The sequence below is a fragment of the Dreissena polymorpha genome, chromosome 1 (assembly GCF_020536995.1).
Source record: "Dreissena polymorpha isolate Duluth1 chromosome 1, UMN_Dpol_1.0, whole genome shotgun sequence".
Classification (NCBI taxonomy): domain Eukaryota; kingdom Metazoa; phylum Mollusca; class Bivalvia; order Myida; family Dreissenidae; genus Dreissena; species Dreissena polymorpha.
Window position 1 is genome coordinate 10,989,651 of NC_068355.1, and position 18,137 is coordinate 11,007,787.

The following is an 18,137-nucleotide window of genomic DNA, read 5'->3' on the forward strand; positions in this document are numbered from 1 at the left end:
TACATCTTATTTATTATAGAATTAGTTTATATTCTGTAAAGAGTTTGGCCTACGTATGTAAGTTGAAAAATAAATTAAATATAACAAAAAGCATTATATATTAATATACGTCATGTGAAAATGTCATTGCAATTCGACTGTTAATTGACACATCCTGCATTGGCGCCACCTTCTATCATTAGCGCCACCTCCTAAGCATTTGCTCCATCTCTTTGGACAAGTGTAAAATTATATACTACGTCGGCAAAAAGCCAATATGTTTGTGCATGCAGCATCTAATGTATGGTGTACTCGATCGGTTGATGCCGTTAGTGATTTAATTGGGTGGAAATGTTCTCGTCACATAGGAAAAACTCATTGAAATGCTTTTGAAAAACTCCACCATGCCACAATTTATAAAGGTTCTCACGTTTTTAAATGGGTTTAGAATGTATGATTCTGTACATTTTTTTATGAATTGATCTTCGCTGAATAGCACTACAGTAACATTGTACGTTTTAAAAAAAAAGCGAACTAAGTTGAAAAAACATTTAAAACCTAATCACCCTGTAAAATTATTCATAAAATTTCAAAACATCCGGGCCTGAGCGCCACCTCGGAAGTTGCATTGGCTAATTTATTTATTCATCTCAAAATAGAGGTGGTGCGCGTGATTAACGGCCGTGTAATACTCTGCATAATACACATTTGTTATACAAAATCTTGTACTTAATTAAGAAGTTTCTTTATTCTTTGTGTAACTTGAACTTTCATTTCATTAAGTCTAAAGCTAACAGATTGCATGCGATAAAATTTTCATAGATTTCATCTTATTGAGTTGAGTAGCTAAAACCACAGGTGGAAGTAACGTTCCCAGGATAGTATTTTTTTTATTTATTTATTTATTTTTAGGAGCCCAATATATTCAAATAAATATATAAAATCATGTTTAATGAGAAAAAAAATGACAAAGAGCCATGAAACAAACACCCTCTGATATTGAAATCAGTTATGATTCCAATATCAGAGGGTGGGGAGTTTTTGTTCATGGCTCTTTGTCAATTTTTTTGCTCATTAAACATGATTTTATGTATTGATTTGAATATATTGGGCTCCTAAAAAAATACTATCCAGGGTACGTTACTTCCACCTGTGGCTAAAACAGGACGTGCGTATGTGTGTATTACGAAGTTGATGACGTCATCCCGCGTCTACGTCTGCTTTATTTGTGGACTCGGGCGTAGGTTCCATCATTAACTTACTAGAGTCATAAAAACTAAAATTGTAAGAAATAGTAGTATATTTAAACAGCCTTCCATAGCTAGAGTTAAGTGTTATTCGGCAGTTTTTATGAGTAAACGTGCTTTTTTGGGGCTCCATAAATATGTGTTTAATGTATATATAGAGCGGACAGAGTAAGTTGATAAGGTAAGAGAAAGAAAGAGGGACACTATGCAAAGTGTTGTTATTGTGCTTAATTTTCACGCATAAAATAAACAGAATTTGAAACAACATAAAAATGTACATTTCAAACATTTTAATTACAAACAAAGAAAAGTTAGCTTGTTACAATCGAAACGATGTCCAAAATCGACGTAAACATATTTCGTGGTATTTTGTTACCTATGAAAGCTTATTCCAATAATTGGGCGTATATATCCCCGACAACGCAAATATTTTACCAGTTTACAAATAAACAAAACAATATGCGCACTATTCAATCGAGTTGAAGTTTTAAGAAGATTAAGACTGAAGAATAAAGAAAAGACTAAGAACCAAGACAAATACATCCAGCGTTTGAAGACATACAGGCTAGCACGGGTAAAAAAATGTACTTTACAAATGTTCTACATATTTAATGATGCAAATGGTAGCAGTCATTGCTTTAAATTAAAGCAATTCTTGAATAGCTGTATTTAAAGAATATTCTGTATTCTTAGACTTAATTCAAGGTATTATTTAATGAATACGGACACACGCTCATGTAGTTCAAGATTTTATTGATATCCGATAAGGTACGTTTTCGAACAAATTCGTCTGTATCAATATCGTTAATTCGGCATAAATTCTTTACTATTGTCGACGAGTATCGATTGGAGGATATGTTAATAGACATGTATTGTAACATAATAAAGTGTTTGAAATTATTTTTGCGTGATTCAGCTGATGTAACTATTACTGAGCACATAATTGTGTCGCGTCCTGAGAAAACTGGGCATAATGCCTGTGCGTACAGGCTAAACAGGGACGACACTTTCCGCCTAAACAAGATTTTCGGTAAGAAGAGATTTCCTTTAAACGAAAATACCATAAAAGCGGACAGTGTCGTCCCTGATTAGCCTGTGCGGACTGCAGGAGCTAATCTGGGATGCGGTTTACGCACATGCATTATGCCCAGTTTTCTCAGAACGCGACAAATATGATGATAGATGTAGATGCAGCTTTAAAGGGGCCTTTTCACAGATTTTGGCATTTTTTAAACTTATTCATTAAATGATTTATATTGATAAATGTAAACATTGGATCGTAAAAGCTCCAGTAAAAAATCAAGAAAAAAAATAAAAAAAGGAAAAGAACATTGCCCGGAGCAGGTTTCGAACCAGTGACCCCTGGAGTCCTGCCAGAGTCCTGAAGTAAAAACGCTTTAACCTACTGAGCTATTCCGCCGAGTACACATTCGTGACGTAGTTTATACCTTATATAAGCAATCTTCGTAGTTTCACAAAATTTAACGACAAAATCAGAACTCTCCAAATTATTCAATCGTTTCGCGTTGCAACGCTTTATAATTTTTAGGTTTTAAAATCGTCAAAAGATGCATATAATGGCTATATAAGAGCATGGTTAATGTTCAGTATTACTATTTCTTCACAAATATCATAACTAAAACGAAAACTTACGAATTTGAAACAACTTTTTTCAATGTTGTCAATTTACCAAAGCGTGAAAAGATCCCTTTAATTTGTCCTGCTTCCAGGCCACTTTGAGTGCGATTTTCATTATAGCGTTGACGTTGACGAGCGTTTAACTTTCGAGAACATCCGCAAGCTTGACCCGCACATAAAAATTCAGAAGAAGTACGAGATATATAAACGTTTTGTAATGATTTTCTGCACAATTTCATGTCTTTTACAAATCGATTATTTTGTAATTGGACATTCTATATTTTTGACATAATACGCTTTCGGATAAACTATGTTGGTCGCTTTTCATTGTTTTCGGATGCCCTTTGCTTTAAATCATCAAAATATTTTTCTCGTTTGTCGTTGATGTTATCTTTCCCATGTTTTTAATGATAGGAACAGTGGAGGTTATCTTCAAACAAATGTCTTTACAGTTATGAAAGATACGTTCTCATCATATCAAATTTTCCTGAAGCCTAAAAAAATATAAAGCTCGCTTGAAAAAGACATTTTCGGGTTGACCATTTTTATACTTTTTTTTTAGCTCACCTGAGCACAATGTGAATATATAGGGCTAAAGTAAAACCATGTTAACATTTTAGAGGCCACATTTAACGTCCGATCTTCGTGAAACTTGCTCAGAAGTTATGCCCCATTGATATCTTTGATGAGTTCGAAAATGGCTTCGATTGGTTGAAAAACATGGCCGCCAGCGGGCGGGGTATTTTTCATAAGATGGCTATAGTAAAACCTTGTTAACACTCAAGATAGTGGCCACATTGATTGTCCGATCATCATGAAACTTGGTCAGTATATTTGTCCCGATAATATCTTTGACAAGTCCTAAAATGGTTCCGGTTGGTTGAAAAACATTGGCGCCAGGGGCGGGGCATTTTTCCTTATATCGCTTTATACGGCTTAAGTAAATTCTTGCGTACACTCTAGAGGCCACATTGATTGTCCGATCATCATGAAACTTGGTTTGAAGATTTGTCCCAATGATATCTTGGATGAGTTCAAAAATGGTTCCGGTTGGTTGAAAATCATGGTGGCCATAGGTCGTTTTTTTCTTCCTGTTATGGCTATATTAAAATCTTGTTAACATCCTAGAAGCCACATTGATTGTCCAATCATCATGAAACATGGTCAGTGAATTTGTCCCGATTATTTCTTGGACAAGTTTAAAAGTGGTTCTGGTTGGTTGAAAAACACGGGCACCAGGGGGCGGGGCATTTTTCCTTAAATGGCTATATATGGCTATAGTAAAACCTTGTAGACATTCTAGAGGCCACATTTATCGTCCGGCTTCATGTCAGAAGATTTGTCCCAATGATATCCTGGACAAGTTCAAAATGGTTCCGGTTGGTTGAAAAACATGGCAACCATGGGCGGGGCATTTTCCTTATATTTTGCTTTGGTAGAAACTTTTTAACACTCTTAAAGTCACATTTATAGCCCAATCTTCATAAAACTTGGTGAGAACATTAGTTCAAATGATATCTTGGATGGGTCCGAAAATTGTTCCTGTCCGTTGAAAAACGTGGCCGCCAGGGAGCGGGGAATATGTATCTGTATGTGGCTATAAAAAAACCTTGATAGAACTATAAAAGTTACATTTATTTTACACTCTTCATAAAAGTTGACATCCTTGGCTGCACAGAACCGGTCAGTTCCTTTAAATCTCAGGTGAACGTCCTCGGGCCTTTCATTTTTAGAGAGGGCGATATATATATCGGGTGTATATGTGGTTTTACTAGTTCGTTGTGTTTTAAAAGAAGCATTCTATATCGAGGAAGGTTAACAACTTGGCCGACAACAGCAAACAGACTTGGCCTGTCGAAACAGCAGACGATACTATCTGAACGGAACGAACACAAATTAACCCATTTATGCCCAGTGGACTCTCCCAGTCTTCTAAATTGGATCAATAGGGATGTCTAGTATATTTATTTCTATATTAAGAATATTTCTTACAGAAATTCCTTTAAGCAAACAGCGCAGACCCTGATGAGACGCCGCATCATTTTCTAGACGCTAGGCATAAATGGGTTAACTCAAACTATGCAATTTAATTTGTATATTGGAGTAATTTATAAATTTATAATTCATACATAAATTTATTATATCGAAAAGTCAACATGAGAGGGTCCGATCAACCGTTTCAAGGGCGAAAGGTCTTATGTTTGAAAATTTGCGGTGGCGCATGCCAATCTCGAAAACAGAGAAAGGGGCCTGTGTCCATCTTTGCTTTTTATGGCGGAGTGGCTAATGTTCGAGAGGCAAATGTTGGCTGAGCATTGATTAAAAAAACACACGCCGCTAATCATAATAAGTGTGCATTCAAAAATGGGTACACTGGCATTAAGACACATAGAGAGTTACGTTTCACAAAAATAAAGACGTCTTTACAATATGTTCACCTCTTCAAATGTTTAATCAATAAAGTATTCGAACAAAAAAGAACAAGACAGAAAACAAAGTGGATTTCCAACGTTGCTCGAATATGCAACAACATTGTTTCAACCAATCAACAAACGAACTTACGGGTCTTTAAAATTCAGTATCACCAGTCTGTAAGATTCGGTAATTTCGCGGTGTAAACACTATAAAAGCAAACTAAGCAACATACTGTTTCGGATTTCTCTCGTCAAAATGTATTTAAGGACATAGAGGCAGAAAGCTCGTGACGAACGAGTTGACCAATTCGCCTGTACCTTCACACGTGCCGCTTATGGTCGTCACGTTTACTGACCACTTCTTCATGTAGGCCAATTTACACGTGCACTCGATCGGTGACCTCGATAGGTCAAGGGTAACAATGGAGCGCGGAGAGGCGAGCGCGGAGGGAATCAGAACAAGGCGTGTGCTGGAAAGATCCAAGTAGTCGAATGTCGTCTGCCAAGCAAACGCGTCACCGGAAATGTACTCGATTGGATTGTGGGATAGGTCCAACACCCGAAGATTCGCAAGGTGACCTAAATCGGGATCTTCAAGAGAAGTAATCATATTATTTTCTAGATAGAGTGACGTCACATATGGAAACTTCGTTATGGCGCTAGGTACACGTGTGAATGCGTTGTGGGAGAGGTTTAAATGAGTGACGCTCACGTTTTGAGGAATCAAACTGGAATCGATGACCCGGATGTTGTTAACGCTCACGTCGAGAATTGCAAGGGAAGTAAAGCTGTTCAGCACATCTGGGAAGTCTTTCAGAGTGTTGTTTCTTAGATTGAGGAAATGGACTTCGGTGATATTGTGGTTGCAAGGCTCGAAGATTGGCGACTGTGTTTCCCAGTTTGAGATGAAATCCAGATAGCGCAAGTTCGGCAAGTGGCATATCACAAACGGAATTAGGTCTAGCTTGGATTCTGATACTTGAAACCACGTGATTGTCTTTTCTAAACCGGAAAGAGCGTCCAGCGGAAGACGAGACTCCGTAAAGCCGTCAACGAAGAGCTTATGCAAAAACCGGAAGTAGTGAAGTTCGCGCGGCCATCTTGAAAAATTGTTTAAACTAAGAGACAATTCTCTTACGCTCAAACTTACACGGAAAAGTGCTTGAGACGTAAGAGATCGTAGAGGATTCTTACTCAGCCACAGAGCGGCCAGATTTGGAAGTTTGCCAAGAGCGATCGGAAGTGACGTTAGATCATTGTTCGTAAGATCGAGTTCAGTAATTTCCGTTTCAATTCCGTTGAACGCGTTGTCATCGATGGCGGAAATGCCGTTTTGCGAAAGGACGAGAGTAATATGGGTAGCGTTGGTGGTGTCAATATTTTCGAAGGCGTTTGCGGGAATCTGCAGGAAGTTATTTTTAGCCATACTGATGCGCAGAAAGCTCGAGCGAAAGTAGTCAGCCACGGTGAAGTTCGGAAAGTAGTGCAGCGCGGAGTCATCGCACGTAATGCTCGTGGCGTCACACACGCAAGGTGGCGGGGCAATGCACGTGTTCGTATGAACGTCAAGTAAGAACGTAAAAGCACCGGAAAATAGGGCATAGCAGACGGCAAGTATCTCCTGTTGTAAAAAAGTATATGTTCATATATACAAATTAACTGAGGTAGCTACATGCCAAACTAGAAATGGCGCGGCAGAGGCCGACGCGTATCCCCACGCCGCATGTCTGACCCAGGGGCGCCCCATGGTTGGCAATGGGCCCATGCATAGTTGAGATTGATCGTATTGTCATAAGAGAAGTTCAGTATCAATTAGAATTTAATCGGTGTAGAAATGAAGAAATTATAGTAAAAGACAATTTTGGGTGGGTGTGGCCTATTATGGGCGGGCGCCACAGGGTTGGTAAAGGGGCCATACATAATTGAGATTGACCGTATTGTCATAAAGGTTAAAGGTGCGGTTTATAGTCTGCTTCTATATACATATTCAGCCGACTTCACAATCAACCCCCCGATCACTGGGATCTAAGTCGTCCGTTTACACCAGGCAGCCACGGCACATTGGCTTATTTCCCTCACAGGTACCCATTTATACACCTGGGTGGAGAGGAGCAGATGTGGGACAAATTTCTTGCTCAAGGAAATTACAGCGGTCAGGGCGGGATTCGAACCTGGGACCTCTCGATCCCTACGCCAGCGTCCTACCATTAGACCACTGCTCCCACAAAGAGATGTCATAAGAGATGTTCAGTATCAATTTGAGGTAAATCGGTGTAGAAATGTAGAAATTATAGTAAAAGGCAATTTTGGGTGGGCGTGGCCTATGTGGGCCGGGCGCCCCAGGGATGATAATGGCGCCATGCATAGTTGAGATTAACTATATATTGTCATAAAAGAGGTTCAGTATCAATTTGAAGTGAATCGGTTTAGAAATATGGATATTATAGTAAAAGGCAATTTTGGGTGGGTGTGGCCTATTTGGGCGGGGCGCCCCAGAGTTGGTAATGGGGTCATGCATAGTTGAGATTAACTGTATTGTCATTAAAGAGGTTCAGTGTCAATTTGAAGTGAATCGGTGTAGAAATGAAGAAATTATAGTAAAAGGCAATTTTGGGTTTGCGTGGCCTATGTGTGTGTGGCCTATTATGGGCGTGGCGCCCCAGGGTTGGTAATGGGGCCATACATAGTTGAGATTGACCGTATTGTCATAAGAGAAGTTCAGTATCAATAAGAAGTGAATCGGTGTAGAAATGAATAAATTATAGTTTAAGACAATTTTGGGTGGGTGTGGCCTATTATGGGCAGGGCGCTCCAAGGTTGGTAATGGGGCCTTACATAGTTGAGATTGGCCGTATTGTCATAAGAGATGTTCAGTATCAATTTGAAGTAAATCGGTGTAGAAATGAAGAAATTATAGTAAAAGGCAAGTTTGGGTGGGCGTGGTCTATGTGGGCCGGGCGCCCCAGGGTTGATAATGGCGCCATGCATAGTTGAGATTAACTATATTGTCATAAAAGAGGTTCAGTATCAATTTGAAGTGAATCGGTGTAGAAATGAAGATATTATAGTAAAAGGCAATTTTGGGTGGGCGTGGCCTATGTGGGCCGGGCGCCCCAGGGTTGATAATGGCGTCATGCATATTTGAGATTAACAATATTGTCATTAAAGAGGTTCAGTATCAATTTGAAGTGAATCGGTGTAGAAATTAAGATATTATAGTAAAAGGCAATTTTGGGTGGGCGTGGCCTATGTGGGCGGGGCGCCCCAGGGTTGGTAATGGGGTCATGCATAGTTGATATTAACTGTTTTGTCATAAGAGAGGTTCAGTGTCAATTTTAAGTGAATCGGTGTAGAAATGAAGAAATTATAGTAAAAGGCAATTTTGGGTTGGCGTGGCCTATGTGGGTGTGGCCTATTATGGGCGGGGCGCCCCAGGGTTGGTAATGGGGCCATACATAGTTGAGATTGACCGTATTGTCATAAGAGAAGTTCAGTTTCAATTAGAAGTGAATCGGTGTAGAAATGAAGAAATTATAGTTAAAGACAATTTTGGGTGGGTGTGGCCTATTATGGGCGGGGCGCCCCAGGGTTGGTAATGGGGCCATACATAGTTGAGATTGACCGTATTGTCATAAGAGAAGTTCAGTTTCAATTAGAAGTGAATCGGTGTAGAAATGAAGAAATTATAGTTAAAGACAATTTTGGGTGGGTGTGGCCTATTATGGGCAGGGCGCCCCAGGGTTGGTAATGGGGCCTTACATAGTTGAGATTAACCGTATTGTCATAAGAGATGTTCAGTATGAATTTGAAGTAAATCGGTGTAGAAATGAAGAAATTATAGTAAAAAGCAATTTTGGGTGGTCGTTGCCTATGTGGGCGGGGCGCCCCAGGGTTGATAATGGTGCCATGCATAGTTGACATTGACTGTATTGTCATAAAAGAGGTTCAGTATCAATTTGAAGTGAATCGGTGTAGAAATGAAGAAATTATAGTTAAAGACAATTTTGGGTCGGTGTGGCCTATTATGGGCAGGGCGCCCCAGGGTTGGTAATGGGGCCTTACATAGTTGAGATTAACCGTATTGTCATAAGAGATGTTCAGTATCAATTTGAAGTAAATCGGTGTAGAAATTAAGAAATTATAGTAAAAAGCAATTTTGGGTGGGCGTGGCCTATGTGGGCGGGGCGTCCCAGGGTTGATAATGGTGCCATGCATAGTTTAGATTGACTGTATTGTCATAAAAGAGGTTCAGTATCAATTTGAAGTGAATCGGTGTAGAAATGAAGAAATTATAGTAAAAGGCAATTTTGGGATTGGCGTGGCCTATGTGGGCGGGGCGCCCCAGGGTTGGTAATGGGGCCATGCATAGTTGAGATTAACTGTATTGTCATAAGAGAGGTTCAGTATCAATTTGAAGTGAATTGGTGTAGAAATGAAAAAATTATAGTAAAAGGCAATTTTGGGTGGGCGTGGCCTATGTGTGAGGGGCGCCCCAGGGTTGGTAATGGGGCCATGCATAGCTGAGTTTGACCGTATTGTCATAAGTGAGGTTCAGTATCAATTTGAAGTGAATCGGTGTAGAAATTAAGAAATTATAGTAAAAGGCAATTTTGGGTGGGCGTGGCCTATGTGGGCGGGTGCCCTAGGGTTGGTAATGGGGCCATGCATAGCTGAGATTGACCGTATTGTCATAAAAGAGGTTCCGTATCAATTTGAAGTTAATCGGTGCAGAAATGAAGAAGTTAATGTAAAATAACCTAAAAAAATGAGTGAAAATCTCTGACCCGGCCCCACCCCAACCGACATAACTTTTGACCCAGGGGTCAGATCAAAATTCCGTCACTGTCACCGTCGCACATATGCTCATAGCTACCATGTATGTAAGTTTCAAGGTTCTAGTGCTAATAGTGTAGGAGGAGCAGGTGGCCAGGACGGACGGACAGAGAGACGCACATCAATACAATATCCCCACTTTTTCTCCGAAAAACGTGAGGATAAATATATCGAGTGCTATAAATCACATAAAAGACAGTCAATTGTGTTATTATTTGTCTATCTAAATATGCAGGTAGTTACGTGTATTTAATTATATATACAAAAAGAACGTGTAATTATAACACAGCTTTGCGATCACTGTGTCTTATATTTAACAGCGTAAAAGAATTACCTGTTTATTAAGTCGCATCTTCAGTGACTTCACCGCTTTTAAGTATGTTGTATTGCGAAAACTTCGGATGCATACAGATAACATGTTCACATTTCTTGATAAGGCAATATTGCCGAATATAGGTCAGACTAAAATGGAAGGAATGCAAACCTTATCAAAGTTGACAACTTGAAAAATTCGTCCTCTTACAACACTAACTAAAATTCTTCATTAAAACATATCAGCAGGTATTGGTTTGTTGAAGTCAAGAGATATGAAGGCACAACGCGCTCACTATGAGCCTGTTTCACCGCGAAAACAGTTTGAGTCCGCTCTAGCCAATGGCTTATTAATGAGAATCTCAATCCCGACAAGGGAAGTAATTACGAGTATATCAACGATTACATTCAATAGCAGTAGTTCCCCGTGCAAATTGAAGCAATCGTGGATAGTCTCTAAGAACATGTGAATCCAACCATGTAGAGCAATATACAGAATCGAAACAGGGTATGGAGTGCTAGAGCGGACAGGATTCTTTCGAAATCGATCGAAGCAAACAAAATAAAAATCAATGATCCATAAGTTATGGTGAATGGTGTATATTATAGAAGTGAAAAATATCATAACAAACGTGAAACTTGGCCATGACATCAGTGAACACGTTGTATTGAACGAGTTATCTAAAACGTCACTGCTTTCCTCTTTTCACACTTACATTGATGCAATAAGGCACATACATGTACACCATTCACCCATAATTTCATTTAACACAATAGATCTGAGTATTTCCTATGTTATAAGCCGTGAAAATATGGGTAAAAACATGCGTGTGTATAATGAACAAGAAATGTGTCCATAAGTAAAATAACATTTTTTCCATTACCCCTAGAAATTTCAAAGCATTCTTGTATTTCCTGTAAATCAAGTGTTGTTCTAAAGACCAGTCATATTTAAAACATTTATCTGTCCTCTTTCAATAAATGCAGTCAAATATATATGATCTTGCAACTTCCTAGAAAGCAAAATTCGCCGAAAGGCTAGCAGCCCCGAAAACAGAGTTACGGAAATAAAATGTCGACAAAAGCCCCGTAAACGCACCCAAACATTATCTTCCAACGTTATCCCCAGTAAAATGCACCAACATGTCGCTGACACACATAGGATGCAGGAAATAATCACAAAAGCACGAGTGCGATCGCTAACGCGCTTTTAAACGCAAGAGAAAAAGAACTGTTTAGAAAATAGGGATACAAAATGATTTGTGTAATGTAACCTCCATAGGGAACGAATGTCCCCGCCCATGTAGCATTTATGTACTATTAAAGAGTGAAGATATTATACTATTATTATTGTGAAAAGCCAGATCAGAGCAATAGGCTTGAATGAGCACCGATTATTCTTCGACACATGCCTTGTTCACTTAACCCTTTGCATGCTGGGAAATTTGTCGTCTGCTAAAATGTTGTCTGCTGAATTTCTAAAATTAGCATTTTTTAAAGATTTTTTTCAAACAATACTATCATAATAGCAAACAGTTTGGATCCTGATGAGACGCCACGTTTTGTGGCGTCTCATCTGGATCCAAACTGTTTGCAAAGGTTTTCAAAATTCGGTTCCAGCACTGGAAGGGTTAACATTAAATATAGTTTAAATAAATAACTTGGAAGTTATTGGAATAGGGCAAATAACTAACAAACCATATATAAAGGACCAATATCCGGGGGGGGGGGGATAACTTCCTATATACGGGTATATAGGGGTGTGCCGAAAATATTGGGTGTGTTTTGTTTACTTAAATTATAGAAATGGGTATTATTTTGAGCATCTAACTTGAACTCTAAGTATAGATATGGGTATTGAAATCAGAAATTTGCTTGTATATAAATGTACATAGATTTGAAAGTATCAGTATCAAAATGGGTATGATAAATTTCATTCTTTTATTTAAATGGGTATCAAAAAGTTAATTTCGCCCAGCTGTATCCGCAATCACATAACCTTTAAATATACAGGTGTAACTTGGAACATTACTGTCTCTCCAGGGAGTAGAAACCAGACATTTTCGGAAAACTACTGGAAATTGCCTTTTAGTGAAACTTTATCAAATTCTAGTATTGAGTCTTCCATTTCAAAAATCTTGTATCAAAATGGGTCTACTTTATCAGAGTTCCGGTATAAAAATGGGTCACATTTCGGAAGTCTCAGTGGGACACCCCTACCCTAAAATTTGGGAAGAACCCCCCCCCCTCCTGGGCAAATATAGGTCAGTACTTGCCACGTAAACAGAATATTGAAACTGGTAAGACTATATCACGCATAAAATACTTTATGCAAATTGAGTCTCCATTCCATAATCTGTAACTTTACAAACTGTTAAAATCAATCGTAAAAAATATTGTATTATTTTAACGCAAACGATTGTATTAAGCACGCAACACCAATAACTTAAATGTTTAATGACAGTAACTATTGATTTACCGTATTCCGTATCGTAAACAGTATTCAATAATACCTATGAGCCGTGCTCTGTGAAAAGTGGGTTTAATGCATGTGCGTAAATTTTCGTTACAGATTAGCATGTGCAGTTCGCACAGGCTAATAAGGGACCAACCTTTCCGCCTTAACTGGATATTCGCTTAGAATAAACTTTCTATAGACAGAAAAACGGACTGCACAGGCTAATCCGGTAAGACATTTTACGAACATGCATTACACCTTCTTTTCACATTTAAATGAGTACCCGTGTTAATTTGACATTAAGCTTGAACAGTGTGATGTAGTACTTGATGTTTAAATATTTTTAAATATTTTATCTTTAATTTTATATATTATATGTTACGTATTATCTGTATATTATTTTAGATTATTCATAATTGATGTGTGTGCATTTATGTCCTTTACTAATGTTAGTACTGTTCCGTTATTAACTTACTACATGTTCTCTGAAGGCGATATTTAAATAAGATTTCAATTGTTTCAATGTAGAGACTGCATTGTTATGAATTTACCGTCAGAACATAGAGCCAGTAGGTGGAAATCGATTGCATATGTAAGCAACACTAACATTTCCCAATGATTGCAACCAAACCAGGAAGTTAATATGAAATGAATCTATGTTAATAGTCATCGAAATATCGTTAAGTATTTAAGTATGAAGCGTAAGTGAAGAATTTGCACGATTCAGACATCATCGACATATGGTCCTTGTACGCGGTACATCGAATCACTTCTGAAAGTCAGTCGAAAATCTGTAAATGCTTGACAAACGTGTGCTATAGCAAGAATAATATCGCATTCAGATATCGGGTTCCTGTGCGCGGGACACAACTTGATCAACAGTTCTGCACTAGTGTGTGACAATCATTCAACGCTGGACAAATATAAGGCCCCAGAGGGCATAGGGTTTAAAATCTTATACTTAACGTTTGACCTTCAAGCGTGCCTTTGCCCAAGGATCTAAGTTTTTTTTTAATTCTTTAATACCGGATATTATGATTCGTCGACCAGGATACTTGCTTTCAATTTTGTATTTGACCATTGACCTTCAAGCGTGACCTTAACATTGGACATAAGGCCTTGATTCCTATCCTTGACTTGACATTTGAGCTAAAGCCTTGATTCCTATCATTGACTTGACATTTGAGCTAAGACCTTGATTCCTTTTCTTGAATTGACATTTGAGCTAAGGCCTTGATTCCTGTTCTTGACTTGACATTTGAGCTAAGGCCTTGATTCATGTTCTTGGCTTGACATTTGAGCTAAGGCCTTGATTCATGTTCTTGAATTGACATTGAAGTTAAGCCTTGATTCCTGTTCTTGACTTGACATTAGAGCTAAAGCCTTGATTCCTGTTCTTGAATTGACAATGGAGCTAAAGCCTTGATTCCTTTTCTTGAATTGACATTGGAGCTAAAGCCTTGATTCCTGTTCTTGAATTGACATTGAAGCTAAAGCCTTGATTCGTGTTCTTGACTTTACATTGGAGCTAAGGCCTTGATTCATATTCTTGAGGCGCCGTCTTAGTACGCTTAACATTGCAGCCAAAATACCTTCAAAGCTTTACACAATTATGCTCCGGACATGACTTCCGACTTGAAATTTTATATTCGACCTTGAGCGTGATATTGACTTTGCGATCTGATGTTTGTTCTTTACACACCGTCTTAGCATTTCTAAATAATGTCTTTCAAGGCAGACACAGCTATTCTTTAGAAAATTATCATAAGATTCCTATGTAACAGCGTAAAATTCGATCCGACCCGTCATTGGTGGTCGTCCGTGCATGTAAACATAATAGAAAAGAGATATCGCAAGGTGTAACACACAAAAAATGTTCAAGGTTTTAATCGAGTCGTATGATATATGGACTTTTTAGGCTCCCAGTGCGGTTTCGTTGTTATAACATTAGAAAACATTATTTGTGTTCTGAATTGAACGGTTCAAATACAAATATTTAACCCAATAGCATAACACATTTTATCTATAATATTTTATTGTTCAAATACGTATTTTTTTTATAAACACATGCGAGATTAATAAAGTACTTTTTTTAAAGGAATTTACTTGCAATACAAAAAGACAATAACCTAGTATAAAAATATAATTATGATATTTATCCAACGTAACAATACACGCTTTAACAAATAAATAATAAAAATTCACATACAAAGTAACGGTAATTAAATGTAGTAGTCCATTGTGAAAGATTAAAATGCTGAAAACATTTCATACAAGAAAATTTACTTTGCAACAAGAGTGATTAAGCAGCACAGTGCGGGTACATAGCACTTGAAAATTCATAAAACTATGTCACAATTTAAAATTGGGCCTTGGTCTGTGAAAAGGGGGTTAAATGATTGTGCGTAAAGTGCCGTACCAGAATAGCCTAAGCAGTCCGCACAGGCTAATCAGGGACGACACACTCCGCCTTAACTTGACTTTTGCTTAAAAGAGACTCTCTTTAAACGAAATATATAATGAAAGCGGAAAGTGTCGTTCCTGATTAGCCCTTGCGGACTGCACATTATAACCTGGGACGACACTTTACGCACATGCATCAAACCCTTTTTTCACTGAGCACGGCCCATATATACAACAACCTTACATTCAGCGAAAACCATTTAGAGACAGTGCGAGAGCGTATACATAATTCAATTGTAAATCCCTTTGAAGTGTGCAAATTGCATATTTATTTTCTATAAATATATATTTATGTCGTTAAACTTATTAATAAATAATAAAAATTAAGCCCAGTTTGTTGGATAATAAAGTAAAGTGAAGTTTTCATAACAATTAGATATAGTATTGATCAGATCATGTTATAATTATTAAACATTGCATAATTATCTCTGGCGACGTGTTTTAAATCGAACCGGAACCATTTTTTTAAATTGACCGAGATATCGTACGAGGATTGTTGTGCAAATAATTACTTATACATTTTACAGGTCTTTTTTATTTGACCTAGTATAATAGTTTCGACCCCACCCGACCCTGTTGCGCACTCTGCCAAAATATCATTCATATTCTTACCAAACGTCACGAGGACGAATGGCGAACGACGGACAAAAAATAATCACACAGTTATTATATTATACACAGCTTAACTTCCAAAATTACATGTTATATACACAAGATTTAAGTTTAAAGCATATTATTTCTAAGTACATTTTACGCTAGATACATAGCAGAAAGCCTCCTTATAATAGGCTTATATACTGTAAATAGGTTTGCTAAATGGATAGGTAACTATAAAATACACATGTATCGACATCGCATGATCTTCATTATATACATACATGTATGCACAAAAAACTAGCATACAAGTATTACATTTGTTCCTTTGTGTTAACAGTAACACACGTGGTGGATATTTTATAACTACTTGAGTATTTCAATAACAAATAATGATAGTTGTACGTATTGATCAAATAGCATTTGTGTTATATGTGCATTAGTGTAACAATAGTTTCAATAGCGATATATGTTCTACGAAAAATAATACAATGTACTTTATTTCCACTATTCTCTCCAAAATATCGGGTAAGTAGCGCGGCCATACAATTATTGTACATACACCAGGGACCTATAAAAACAGGTGTATAGGTCCCTGCATACACGAGTTATTTTTCACTTTAATGGGACGTCTTTTTAACAAAACGGTTTTGTTTTCAGTTAGATGATGAAGTACTGTAAGTGCAGGAATGAAGCAATTTAATGCAACTCGACCTAAAGGCTTGTCTTACTTAAAAATCGTTTATGTAAACAAGGAAGTAGAAAAATGGACGAATACTTCGTTGGTTGTTAGGTAGTATCACGCAGAATATACCCAGAGTTCGAGCGTCACTTTTTGACGTCGCCACCAGACACCGGCGTTAACTGTATATCCGTTTCCGACGTGACGTCACGTCCTTTCCTTTGGAAGCCTTTAGATGGCGATTTTCCCTTAATGAGTACTTTGACCTCTGCCATTTCGGGAGACTTCCCTATTTTGGCGTTATTATGAGTGTTTTCGTGGTTTGGTGTATCCTCCTTCCCGCTCTTGGCGTTATTGTGCTTGTGTTCGCGGTAAGGTGAATCATCCTTTCCTGCTTTGGAATTTTTGCGCGTGTTTTCGCGGTTCGTTGACTCCTTTTTTCCGTCTTCGGCGTTGTTCGACTTGTTTTCGCTATCCGTCAACTCCCGCTTTGCGCTCAGTGCGTCATCAGACGTGCTGCGGGAAGCACTTTCGCTCCTGGGCGACTCCTCCTGTACAGTCGAAAGTTGCAGGTTGGAGTGGTCGTGGCGGGAAACCTCATGAGCCGGGAACCGGAAGGAATGATCAGAGTGAACGATTTCTCCACCTTCAATGTATTCAAGATCATCGGGCAGGATTTCCGTCGAGTCGAAACTAACCGAAGACTTCCGAGCAGTTCCGCTATGGTCCACACTAATCAGGCGTTTCATTCGTTCCCAACGGGTCGGCGATTTCGGTGATACTGGTGCCGAAACCGTTCTCTTGGCGGGAATATCAACCAGGAATTCGACTTGAGGCGATCGGCGGGCTTCTCCAGACGCCGATCCTCCGGAAACACTGGACATTGCATTCTGCAAGACATCTAGCGGTGAAGACGCCCTCTGATGTAGCCCTGTGCCAGAACTGAAGACACACACACAAATTATGAATGATAAGCAAAACATTAACTAGATGTGCCGGTATTAAAAATCTTCAGCCACCCGATACGACTCGACTTATACTGTTCAAGTGGCCTTAGGTTAACAGAGTTATGCTGTATGCCATGTGTATGGACAGGTTAATGGTTTTACCATCATACTATTTGGCATTGGGTTAGCCTCTAGAAAACCTGGCGCAAAGATCTATAAATAAGCAGATTATTTAAAGATAACGAAGAATACCGGATTAGGCTACGGTATTACGATCGTCTCGATTGTTTATTAAACATAATGAAGAAAAAAAACGCCCTTAATGTCTTGAATTCAATAAAGAAGTGAAAAATTGAGTATAAATATTAATTTCATTCAAGGAATGTGGATTCTTTTAGGTTGAATATAATACATACTAAAGTGAATCGTGTTACTGCGTTGTTTATGTGTCATACTTGTTAAATGTACAATAGATTCATAATTTTAAAAACACTAGGGATTTGTTGATAGCTAAATTATATTTAAGAATGCAATACCAACAATAATAACCAACAAGAAGTTTGAACGGAA

At 38.3% G+C, this 18,137-nt stretch overlaps 2 protein-coding genes across 2 annotated transcripts in view; both read right to left on the reverse strand.

The window, feature by feature from the left end:
* Window positions 1–5,297: 5,297 nt before the first annotated feature.
* On the reverse strand, window positions 5,298–10,593 carry LOC127871013 (leucine-rich repeat-containing protein 15-like). The gene is made up of 2 exons (XM_052413629.1): window positions 10,446–10,593; window positions 5,298–6,899 (listed from the first exon to the last, which is right to left on the reverse strand). Exons 1-2 carry the CDS (start codon window positions 10,527–10,529, stop codon window positions 5,541–5,543), a joined length of 1,443 nt encoding a protein of 480 aa, XP_052269589.1. The 5' UTR covers window positions 10,530–10,593; the 3' UTR covers window positions 5,298–5,540.
* A 4,159-nt stretch (window positions 10,594–14,752) lies between these two features.
* Window positions 14,753–18,137, reverse strand: part of LOC127871046 (sodium/hydrogen exchanger 10-like) — a 257,467-nt gene continuing 254,082 nt past the window's right edge. Inside the window, exon 27 of the mRNA XM_052413666.1 lies at window positions 14,753–17,562. Coding sequence (XP_052269626.1) covers window positions 16,767–17,562 — 796 coding nt within the window. The 3' untranslated portion in view covers window positions 14,753–16,766. The remainder of the gene's footprint in view (window positions 17,563–18,137) is intronic.